This window comes from Rana temporaria, chromosome 1 (genome assembly GCF_905171775.1).
Source record: "Rana temporaria chromosome 1, aRanTem1.1, whole genome shotgun sequence".
NCBI classification, from domain to species: domain Eukaryota; kingdom Metazoa; phylum Chordata; class Amphibia; order Anura; family Ranidae; genus Rana; species Rana temporaria.
Window position 1 is genome coordinate 627423117 of NC_053489.1, and position 11924 is coordinate 627435040.

At 49.4% G+C, this 11924-nt stretch overlaps 2 protein-coding genes across 5 annotated transcripts in view; one reads left to right on the forward strand and one right to left on the reverse strand.

The window, feature by feature from the left end:
* TRMT44 (tRNA methyltransferase 44 homolog) overlaps positions 1-4234 on the reverse strand; it is an 82850-nt gene extending 78616 nt beyond the window's left edge. The window contains exon 1 of the mRNA XM_040335365.1: positions 3801-4234. Within this exon, the coding sequence (XP_040191299.1) occupies positions 3801-4164 (364 nt within the window). The 5' untranslated portion in view covers positions 4165-4234. The remainder of the gene's footprint in view (positions 1-3800) is intronic.
* Positions 4092-11924, forward strand: part of ACOX3 (acyl-CoA oxidase 3, pristanoyl) — a 186708-nt gene continuing 178875 nt past the window's right edge. Inside the window, exons 1-2 of one of the 4 annotated variants that reach the window (XM_040335363.1) lie at positions 4092-4175; positions 10031-10199. In XM_040335363.1, the coding sequence (XP_040191297.1) occupies positions 10038-10199 (162 nt within the window). In that variant the 5' untranslated portion in view covers positions 4092-4175; positions 10031-10037. Of the gene's footprint in view, positions 4176-4467; positions 4562-9078; positions 9188-10030; positions 10200-11924 lie in introns of those variants that run through there. The other 3 variants (XM_040335361.1, XM_040335362.1, XM_040335364.1) reach the window with 3 other exon arrangements.

Genomic DNA, 11924 nt, shown 5'->3' on the forward strand with positions numbered 1-11924 from the left:
GGTAGGGGTGATGTGCAATGTTCGTTTTCTGCCACACATAGCATTTTCCTTTTAGGCCAAAATGAAAAATGTTGGTCTCATCTGACCAGAGCACCATCTTCCACATGTTTGCTGTGTCCCCCACATGGCTTCTTGCAAACGGGACTTCTTATGGCTTTCTTTCAGCAATGGCTTTCCTCTTGCCACTCTTCCATAAAAGGCCAGATTTGTGGAGTGCACAACTAATAGTTGTCCTGTGGACAGATTCTCCCACCTGAGCTGTGGATCTCTGCAGCTCCTCCAGAGTTACCATGGACCTCTTTGCTGCTTCTCTGACTAATGCTCTCCTTGCCCGGCCTGTCAGTTTAGGTGGACGGCCATGTCTTGGTAGTAGTACCATACTCTCCATTTTCCAGGGATGGATTGAACAGTGCTCTGCGAAATGTTCAAAACTTGGGATATATTTTTTTTTATAACCTAACTCTGCTTTAAACTTCCCCACGATTGTATTCCTGACCTGTCTGGTGTGTTCCTTGGCCTTCATGATGCGGTTTGTTCACTAAGGTTCTCTAAAAAAACCTCTGAGGACTTCAGAGAACAGCTGTATTTATACTGAGATTAAATTACACACATGTGGACAGGTGACTCAAATTACCTGAGTGTCACAAGACAAGTTTTCATATCCCACGGGGGGGCCGCATGCAAACTTTCAAACTTAAAAAACAGTACTGGTGTCAGCGGACGCATTAGTACAACCCCTAGCACTGGTGTCAGCGGACGCATTAGTACAACCCCTAGCACTGGTGTCAGCGGACGCATTAGTACAACCAGCACTGGTGTCAGCGGACGCATTAGTACAACCAGCACTGGTGTCAGCGGACGCATTAGTACAACCAGCACTGGTGTCAGCGGACGCATTAGTACAACCAGCACTGGTGTCAGCGGACGCATTAGTACAACCAGCACTGGTGTCAGCGGACGCATTAGTACAACCAGCACTGGTGTCAGCGGACGCATTATTAACCCTGACCACTACACTGCACACTCACATCAGGGCACAGCACACATCAGGGCACAGGGCATAGCACACCAGGACAAGGCAAATGGCACATCAGGGTATAGGACATGGCACATCAGCACAGGGCACATCAGGGTACAGGGCACAGGACACAGCACATCAGGGTACAAAGCCCAGCACATCAGGGTACATGGGGCACAGGTAAGCGTTTACTTGTCGTTTTCGTCACAAGCAAATGGGGATGGACGAGAAGAGAGGAGGGGCCACCAGGCAGCAGCGTGACATGAGAGAGAAGTGAACTTATGACAGACACTTCCTGTGCTACTCTGCATGCATCTTGATCTACCCCCCCCCTTCCGCGGAACCCCCGGCCGCCCTGCGGGCCATTTATAACCGGTCCCCAAATGGCCCGCGGGCCGGTACTTTGAGACCCCTGCACTAGATATTAGTTAGGGGTATCAGAGTAAAGGGGGCTGAATACAAATGCACGCCACACTTTTCAGATATTTATTTGTAAAAAATGTTGAAAACCATTTATCATTTTCCTTCCACTTCACAATTATGTGACACTTTGTGTTGGTCTATCACATAAAATACATTTACGTTTTTGATTGTAACATGACAAAATTTGAAAAATTTCAAAGGGTATGAATACTTTTTCAAGGCACTGTATATAAGCAGCAAAACAGAATGCAAACATACCTTAAGCTTGAAGGCAAATGGAGATTATGGAAATTGCACTATACTCAAAGATCTATGCAAGGCTGTCTAATATACAATATTTCTATATGCTGCTGCGATGCAGGATCCCTGGGAATCCACATCGCATGTCTCCCGGCGGCAGTTCACACTTCCCTATGTGAATGGCTGGGAGTGTCAGTTAAAAGTTGACACCCCCAAATCAGTTCGCACATCGCAAAGCGATCTGCAAAATCGGACAGGAATCGTATCGCATGGGCGTGGACACCCACGCGATTCGATTCTGCTGCGGACCAAAAAAAGGGTCCTGTGCGAGGTTGGTACAAAGGCAATGCGATTTCAGCCACACAATTTCTGTATGGCTGAAATCGCATCGCACAGAGATCGCATGGGATTTGTGCTGCAGTGCGAATCACATCTGAACTCGGACAACGCTGCAGTGTGAACTACAGGTCGACCGATATGGGTTTTTCTCTGGCCGATGCCGATATTTAGAAATCAGGGCGGCCGATGGTCGATATATGATGCCGATTTTTGTGGCCGATTTTTTTTTTATTGGCACTGGAAGATGGCACTAACAGAAGGCACTGATTGGCAGGTGGCACTTATTGGCACTGAAAGATGGTACTAGCAGATGGCACTGATTGGCAGGTGGCACTTATTGGCACTGGCAGGTGGCACTAATTGACACTGGTTGGCACTGGCAGATGGCACTGATTGGCACGTGGCACTAACAGGTGACACTGGCAAGTGGCACTGGTTGGCACTGACTGGCAGGTGGCACTGGATGGCAATAGTTAGCACTGGCAGGTGGCACTGATGGCTTTAGTTGGCACTGGCAGGAAGGTGGCACTAAATGGTGGCACTGGCAGATGGCACTGGATGGAAGGTGGCACTAATTGGCACTGGATGGTCGCACTGGCAGGTGGCATTGGCACTGAATGGAAGGTGGCACTAATTGGCACTGGATGGTGGCACTGGTATTGGCACTGGCAGATGGCAAGTGGCACTGGCAGGTGGCACTGGTGCAAAAAAAATGGTGTCACCCCCCTCAGTACAGACCCCCCTCTTCCTCCAGTATAGACACCCCCCTCCTCAGTACAGACCCCCCTGTCCCCCGTAGTACAGACACCAAAGAGCGGTGTGTGTCCCACGAGCACGGGCCCCTCCTCCTCTGTGGGTGTAAACAGAGAGGAGGGCCGCCATGCTGGGTGTACCAAGATGGCCGCGGCTCTGAAGCTAGGCTGAAGCCGCGGCCTTTCCTGATGCTGTGACCCCGGCGGCAATCCGCGGATTGCCGCCACGGTCACAGCATCAGAAAAGGGCTGCGGCTTCGGCCTAGCTCTGGAGCCGTGGCACCGCTAGCAGCCATGTTAAATATCGGCCTAATTTGGATAGAAATCGGCCGATGCCGATTTCTCCAAAACGGCCAAATATCGGCCTGCCGATATATCGGTCGACCTCTAGTGTGAACCGGCACTTAGTGTTAATGGCACCCAGCACAAGGGAAGCAAATGCTGTGCACAATAAAAAAAAAAAAAAAAAGAAGCACAAACCGAAATGTGGTAAAATACTTTGCCGCTCGCAGGGTGGGCTATTGAAATCAATGGGCTGCCCCATAGCTACGCCTAAGGCTATTGCCGAAACGCGTCAGCTCTATTGTTTTACTGTCACTCTGATGTACCAATAAACGACACTTCAAGGATTACAGTCTTGGTGGGTCTTCTTACTATTTCCCGATGCGTTTTAAACGCGGAGGGAGCCTCAGTGTCGGGGTGAGAGGGATCAGCGCCGAATATCTGCTACCAAAAAAAAAATAAAGGGATCAATCCTGCCTTGATGCGTTGGGATGTCGTTCAAAGCGAAAACGCGTTGCAACAAACGCACACACGCACTTTGTCTGGAGTCACGCCACTGAAACCAATAGAAAGGCCTCTAAACACATTAATAAACATTGCAGGGGGACTTTTGTGTTGAATATCAATGGGCATCATGACGCACTGCGCTGAAAGTTGGAGAAGACCTCAACCAAAAGAACCCCCAGCCTGCCGGTGATTGGATGGCAGTGAGGGTGACACCATTACACATGGGGGACACCGCTGACCTTTGATGACGAGCTCCCTCTGGGGATCCGTGGAGGTGTAATGGGGGTTGGATTTGGGGATGAGGCTCCTCAGGAGGAGGAGCCTCCCCTCTCCTGGCTCCTCATTGGCTCTGATGTCTCTCAGCACCTCCTCATCTCCTCCAGGGCAGCTCAGCCCGGCCAGCAGGGGGAGCAGCTCCCGCAGAGTCCCATCCCCTTCCTCCTCTTCCTTCCTCCAGTCCCAGCTCCGCTCTATACACGAGCCGCACAGCCTCTTATTCAGCACCTGAGCCTTCTCCAACCACACCGACACCGCCGCCCAGAACCCGCCCGGGAGCACCGAGCCCCCGGCATCCCGCACACATACACGGCTCAACTCTGGCATGCCGAACAGAGGTAACGTGTCCGCCTGTCGGTCTCCAATACAGAGCTCACTCTATGAATATGAACTATGGTCTACACAAAAATGGCCGCCGCGCATTCTCCCCTAGCGGGCGCAGAGTGATGACGACGCCTATTACCATAGTAATATCACGCTTTGGAGCTCAGCAACAACGCAGTCCTCAATAACTCGCAGCAAATTTATGCAATATAGTGTACAGAGCATTTGGACCACAAATGAGAGATATATAGACAAGGACCTGTAAAAAATAATTTAGTGGCTGTACTGTTTCCCTTATTAGAGATGGCGGACTAGGCTCCGCCTACAGGAACTATATGTAGAGTCAGGTCCTGGCAGCTGACTGGTACTGGCAGAGGGTGTGTTGTGTACCCAAGTACAGGTGAGTAGTATGGGGGAGGGTGCAGAAAGGTAAAGTGCCGAAACCCAGAGCAGCCAATCAGAAGCTACTTCTCAAATCACTCCTGCTGCAAACATTTCTGTATTTATATAGAGCTGACAATTAATGGAGCACTTGACATATACATTGTCACATCAGTCCCTGCCCTCAAGAAGCTTACAATCTAAGGTCCCTAACTCACATTCATTCATATACTAGGGCTAATTTAGAGAGGAGCCAACTAACCTACCAGCATGTCTTTGGAGTGTGGGAGGAAACCAGTGTACCTGGAGGAAACCCACACAGGTACAGGGAGAACATGCAAACTCCATGCAAATAGTGTCCAGGTTGGGCTCCAAACTGAGGGGCAGTGATGTCACAATCTGCACTTCATCCAGCCAAAGAATGCTTTTCATTAATTGAGTAATATACAAGGCGTTGTCTGATTGGCACCCATTCCAACTTAGTGACCCCCCCCCCCCCACCCCATTACTATGCATCAGGGAAGCTGCTTGGCATAGCACTCGAAAGACGAAGCGATTGCTGTAGTAGTGGCCAGGTTTGGCATATGGGCTCATGCACACTGCGGTTCGAAGAAGGGGGGAAAAGAAAAAAAGTTGCTTTTACAGAAATTTTAGCTTTTATTTCTCTGCTTAAGCCTGGGTTCACACTTTTGTGATGCCAGACATCGCATGTGATTCGCACCGCATTGGTGTGCACGCAGACATCCCAAGTCCCCTGCATTTGGCTGTGGGCTCCCGGACACCCATGAGCGCCGGGTGATCTCCCAGCTGGGCCTGTCACTCAGCCACAGACAGAAGACAGAGCAGCCCTGAGTGGCTGAATGAGAATGGGGTACGGCCGCTCGAGCTGCTCTGTCTGTGGCCAAGGGAGGGGGCGGGACAGAGCCGGGAGCACTCTGCTGGTGGACACTGAGTCTTTGATGGTGGACACTGATGAGGTGGCACTGAATGACATGGATAGGGCTGCATTGGTGGAAACTGATGGGCTGCACTGAGGAGGTGGCACTGAATGGCATGGATAGGGCTGCACTGGTGGAAACTGATGGGCTGCACTGAGGAGGTGGCACTGAATGGCATGGATAGGGCTGCATTGGTGGAAACTGATGGGCTGCACTGATGGACACTGATGAGGTGGCACTGATGGACACCTATAGGCTACACTGATGAGGTGGCAGTGATGGAAACTGATAAGCTGCACTGATGAGGTGGCACTGATGGAAACTGATGAGGTGGCACTGACGGACAGTGATAGGCTACACTGGTGGACCCTGATAGGCTGCACTCATGAGGTGGCACTAATGGACACTGATGAGGTGGCACTGATGGACACCTATAGGCTGCACTGATGAGGTGGCAGTGATGGAAACTGATAAGCTGCACTGATGAGGTGGCACTGATGGACAGTGATAGGCTGCACTCATGAGGTGGCACTGATGGGCTACACTGGTGGACCCTGATGGGCTGCACTGGTGGGCACTGATGAGGTGGCATTGATGGACACTGATAGGTTGCACTGATGGGCTGCATTTAAACAGCACTTGTAAGGCTGCATTTTATTGGAGGGGGGGGGGGGTCGGTGCCGGTGCGAAGCATCCCCTCACTGAAATGAGTTTGCCATCTCCCTGAATTTTTATTTTTTTCAGGTTGGGATGTCTGTGCACATGCGTTGTATGGCTGAAATCACATTCGGACCAAAGTCGGTCCGCACTGGATTCGGATTGCAACGGTGTTCAGACACATGCGATCTGAATCTACAGTTCGCACTGTGTTCTGCAAATCATTTTGGGGGTGTCATTTATATTGACACCCGCAGCGATTTGCAGATGTCATTGTGACCTGCCTGCGAGTCGGATGTGATGCAGGAACCTGCACAAGAATTTTTCTGCCTGTAAGAGCGTATGCCTGTAAACTCATGAAAGATCCATAGAATGCAAGGGAGTTTCCAGACAGAAAAAAAATCAGAGCTCAATAAAGTTCAAAGGCCTGTAGGACCTTCTTCTATGAGATGCAGTGTGCATGAGCCCTATGTGTACTACACAGATCCAAGCTGGAATAATGGAGTGGATTTACTAAAGGCAAACCGATTGTACACTCTGCAAGGGCATTTCCCACCAGAGCTTAATAAATGTGTTGAAGTTTCACTTTGCAAAGAATACTCATTTAAAAAAAAACACATTCTTGCATGTGATTGGATGATGAAAGTCAGCAGAGCTTCCTCTCATTTACTAAACTTTGGAGCAACTACGCTTGCAGAGTGCACAATCTGCTTGCCTTTAGTAAATCCACCCCATGTAACTGCAAACATTTCCATCCCGGGAATTCAGCTTTTCATTGTGCACTGTTCCACATCACACAGCTGGAACCTCTACAAACTTGGCAGAAAATAAAGACCTGAAATCTGAACTGGATTCCTGCATATGACAGGATAGATATCCTAGCAAGAGCAGAAATGTTTTATAATGTAAAGGGGCCCAGAGGTGCGGTGCTGTGTAATGTAAAGGGGCCCAGAGGTGCAGGGTGCTGTGTAATGTAAAGGGGCCCCGAGGTGCAGGGTGCTGTGTAATGTAAAGGGGCCCCGAGGTGCAGGGTGCTGTGTAATGTAAAGGGGCCCCGAGGTGCAGGGTGCTGTGTAATGTAAAGGGGCCCCGAGGTGCAGGGTGCTGTGTAATGTAAAGGGGCCCCGAGGTGCAGGGTGCTGTGTAATGTAAAGGGGCCCGAGGTGCAGGGTGCTGTGTAATGTAAAGGGGCCCGAGGTGCAGGGTGCTGTGTAATGTAAAGGGGCCCCGAGGTGCAGGGTGCTGTGTAATGTAAAGGGGCCCCGAGGTGCAGGGTGCTGTGTAATGTAAAGGGGCCCCGAGGTGCAGGGTGCTGTGTAATGTAAAGGGGCCCGAGGTGCAGGGTGCTGTGTAATGTAAAGGGGTCCAGAGGTGCACGGTACTGTGTAATGTAAAGGGGTCCAGGGTGCTGTGTAATGTAAAGGGGTCCAGAGGTGCGGTGCTGTGTAATGTAAAGGGGTCCAGAGGTGCAAGGTGCCGTGTAATGTAAAGGGGTCCAGAGGTGCTGTGTAATTTAGAGGGGTCCAGAGGTGCAGGGTGCTGTGTAATGTAAAGGGGTCCAGTGGTGCAGGGTGCTGTGTAATGTAAAGGGGTCCAGAGGTGCAGGGTGCTGTGTAATGTAAAGGGGTCCAGAGGTACAAGGTGCTGGAACCCCACATCCCATCATTAGCCACCGTACCCTGCACAGAGGGAGCCACCATCCGGTCATAATGTGTCTGGGTTTCAAGCGGGCTGAAAACCAGACACATGACTCAAAAACCGGACTGTCCAGGTGAATCCCGTACAGGTGGCAACCCTAATCTGCGTGTAGGATCAGGGTGGGGGTGTGATAGGGGGGGCTGTATCTGGGGGTGTGATCAGGGTGGGGAGGTATCTGGGGGAGGGGGGGTGATGAGGATGGGGAGGTATCTGGGGGGGGGGTGGTGATCAGAGGGGGGATGTGATCAGGGTGGGGAGGTATCTGGGATGGTGTGATCAGAGGGTTATGATCAGAGTGGGGGGTGTGATGAGGGTGGTGAGGTATCTGGGGGGGGGGGGTGATCAGAGGGGGGGGTATCTGGGGTTATGATCAGGGTGGGGAGGTATCTGGGGGGTGTGATGAGGGGGGGTATCTGGGGGCGGTATCTAGGGGTGTGATCAGGGTGGGGTGGTATCTGGGGTGTGTGATCAGGGTGGGGGTGTGATCAGAGGGGGGGTGTATCTAGGGTTATGATCATGGCGGGGGGTGTGATAAAGGTGGGAGGTGTCTGGGGGGTGTGATCAGGGTGGGGGGGTATCTGGGGTTATGATCAGGGTGGGGGTGTGATGAGGGTGGGGAGGTCTCTGGGGGGTGTGATGAGAGTGGGGGGGGTATCTAGCGGTGTGATCAGGGTGGGTGGTATCTGGGGTGTGTGATCAGGGTGGGGGTGTGTTTAGAAGGGGGGAGTATCTGGGGTTATGATCATGGTGGGGGGGGGGGGGTGATGAGGGTGGGGAGGTATCTGGGGGGTGTGATCAGGGTGGGGGTGTGATCAGAAGGGGGGGGGGCTATCTGGGGTTATGATCAGGGTGGGGGTGTGATGAGGGTGGGGAGGTATCTGGGGGCGTGATCAGGGTGGGAGGGGTATCTAAAAGTTCATGGTTAGGGAGCAAAAATGACTACTTGATGACAACTCAGGCTACACCACTGGAAAGGGGGGGGGTTACTTTTTCTGCATGGGAAAATCAAAAGTATGCTTTAACTAATGTAGGTTATAATAAAATATTTATGCTTCTATTGCATTCTCTGTGCAGACAGGTTATGCTGCTTTTGATAAAAACATTTTATTATTTCATGTGCACATTAATATCTCTGTAAATCTATGTAAATGAATCGATGTGTCTCGGGTTGGAGACGTGGGGAAGGACTTTTAACCTGTATAGTGATCGGGTCCTAAGTCCAGGCTTTATCAATATGATCCGTGTCGGCAAATAATACTCGGGTGAAGAGTAATCCTTGTGGTTCTGCGTGTATTCAGCTCCTGCCGGACTGCTGTCTGTCAATTCTAGAAATCCCTTCTTGGTAAGTACCGGTATGTTATTTATGGCCCTTGCATGTTTTTCTGTTAAATCGTATGATATGAAGTTGTATGACCAAGTTCTTGCTCCAGTGACACGTCGTGCTGCTTCTCTAATGAAGGTCAACTCGAGATCTACAGGGAACAACTTTGATAGATTTTTGTACATTTAGTGCATAAGAACTTTTTTTTTTTTCAGAAATATAAGGGGAAAATGGAGGATTAATATAATTGCATGTGCAAATGTTTTTAGGACTCCAAGCAGTTTTGCTTTCTACCGTGCAATATGTTTCACACAGACATACTACAGCAAACGCCCGTGTGAGGGCAACAAATGTATAATGTTTGGGGGTTCTGAGTAATTTTCTGGACAAAAAATTATGATTTTTGCATGTAGGAGAGGAGTGCCAGAATAGGCCGGGTATGAAAGTGGTTAAATGGGCGTTTACGCTCGGGGGGGACAGGATGGCCATTCTGATCACGTGACCACTGTGATTGGCAGTTATGGTGGTCACATGCTGGGAGGCGGTCCCTCTGGCTACTAATAATGCCTAAAGCCTGAGATATGTCTGACAGCCCTGTAAGAGGCCTCGGCCATCCATATGTGCAGTGTGTGAGCTTTTATTTAGACAATGCTTGTCTTGCGCAGAATTCGGCTTTGTGTTGCTCTTTTCAAAGCCAAATAAAACATTTTAGCTGGAGATGAGCTTTACAGACTGGTATCCACTTTAAACGCCCTCCCACTTTTTTGTTCCTTTCAGCCTGAAGTCTGATTGATTTTGTGTATACCATTGAAGTATGTTTCTTCCTGTGTAATAATAAATAAAAAGAATAACATTACGCTGTTTTCTTATGCAGACTTACAATGATTGCTGCCAAAAACTGTGATGCCCCACCAACAACATCCATTAACAACCTGTTGCCAGATCTGCCTAATGGACCGCTCTCGGGATACAGAGGAAAGGCCTCCTTCAACTGGAAGGATATGGTGATGTTTCTGGATGATGAAGACATTATTGCTTTTAAAGTAAGTTATTAAAGAGTTCCCTGGCGGTCCTAAGTATTGTCAATTATATTCAATTACATTTGCAGGAAAACTGAAAGGTAGTTAACTTCAGCAGTCACATTAAAGGAGAGCTCCAGGCTGTATAACTAATTAGAAATAAGTTAGCAAAAGCCCAAAGACCTATTTGATAATATGCATGAATTAACTTTACTTCATTTTCTTTATATTCTTTATTATTTCAACATGCACATTATTCAGGACAAACCTTCTGACACATGGCTTTTATTTGTCACAATTAAAGCTGAAGCTTAATCAATTTATATTTTTACTTTCTTTGTTTTATCCCTCCCCCTTCATTAACATGCTATTGACCTATTTTTCATCCATGCCACATCAGTGGTCATCCGGGCCACATCAGTAATCATCCATTCCTCATCCATGCCACATCAGTGGTCATCTGGGCCACATCAGTAATCATCCATTCCTCATCCATGCCACATCAGTGGTCATCTGGGCCACATCAGTAATCATCCATTCCTCATCCATGCCACATCAGTGATCATCCATTCCTCATCCATGCCACATCAGTGGTCATCTGGGCCACATCTGTGATCATCCATTCCTCATCCATGCCACATCAGTGGTCATCTAGGCCACATCTGTGATCATCCATTCCTCATCCATGCCACATCAGTGGTCATCTAGGCCACATCTGTGATCATCCATTCCGCATCCATGCTACATCAGTGGTCATCCGGGCCACATCAGTGATCATCCATTCCTCATCCATGCCACATCAGTGGTCATCTGGGCCACATCAGTAATCATCCATTCCTCATCCATGCCACATCAGTGGTCATCTGGGCCACATCAGTAATCATCCATTCCTCATCCATGCCACATCAGTGGTCATCTAGGCCACATCTGTGATCATCCATTCCGCATCCATGCTACATCAGTGGTCATCCGGGCCACATCAGTGATCATCCATTCCTCATCCATGCCACATCAGTGGTCATCTGGGCCACATCAGTAATCATCCATTCCTCATCCATGCCACATCAGTGGTCATCTGGGCCACATCAGTAATCATCCATTCCTCATCCATGCCACATCAGTGGTCATCCGGGCCACATCCGTAATCATCCATTCCTCATCCATGCCACATCAGTGGTCATCTGGGCCACATCTGTGATCATCCATTCCGCATCCATGCCACATCAGTGGTCATCCGGGCCACATCAGTGATCATCCATTCCTCATCCATGCCACATCAGTGGTCATCTGGGCCACATCAGTAATCATCCATTCCTCATCCATGCCACATCAGTGGTCATCTGGGCCACATCAGTAATCATCCATTCCTCATCCATGCCACATCAGTGATCATCCATTCCACATCCGTGCCACATCCATGTCACATTAGTACTCATTCGTGCTACATCAGCACTCATTTGTGCCACATCAGCTCTTTATTATTTCAACATGCACATTATTCAGGAAAAACCTTCTGAAACATGTTTTTTTTTTGTCACAAATAAAGCTGAAGCTTAATCAATTTATATTGTACTGCGGACAGGCGGCCCAACACAGGCAAAGCGACATCACTGCCTGCGTCCGGGTTTAGGGTGCGCACAAAGGTGCCCCCAGCCAGAACCTTGCAGCAAGTCCCAGCTTATAGGGATAAATAACATGGCGGTCGATTGGTAAAAGAGGCACATGTTTAACCCATTGATCACCCTAGAT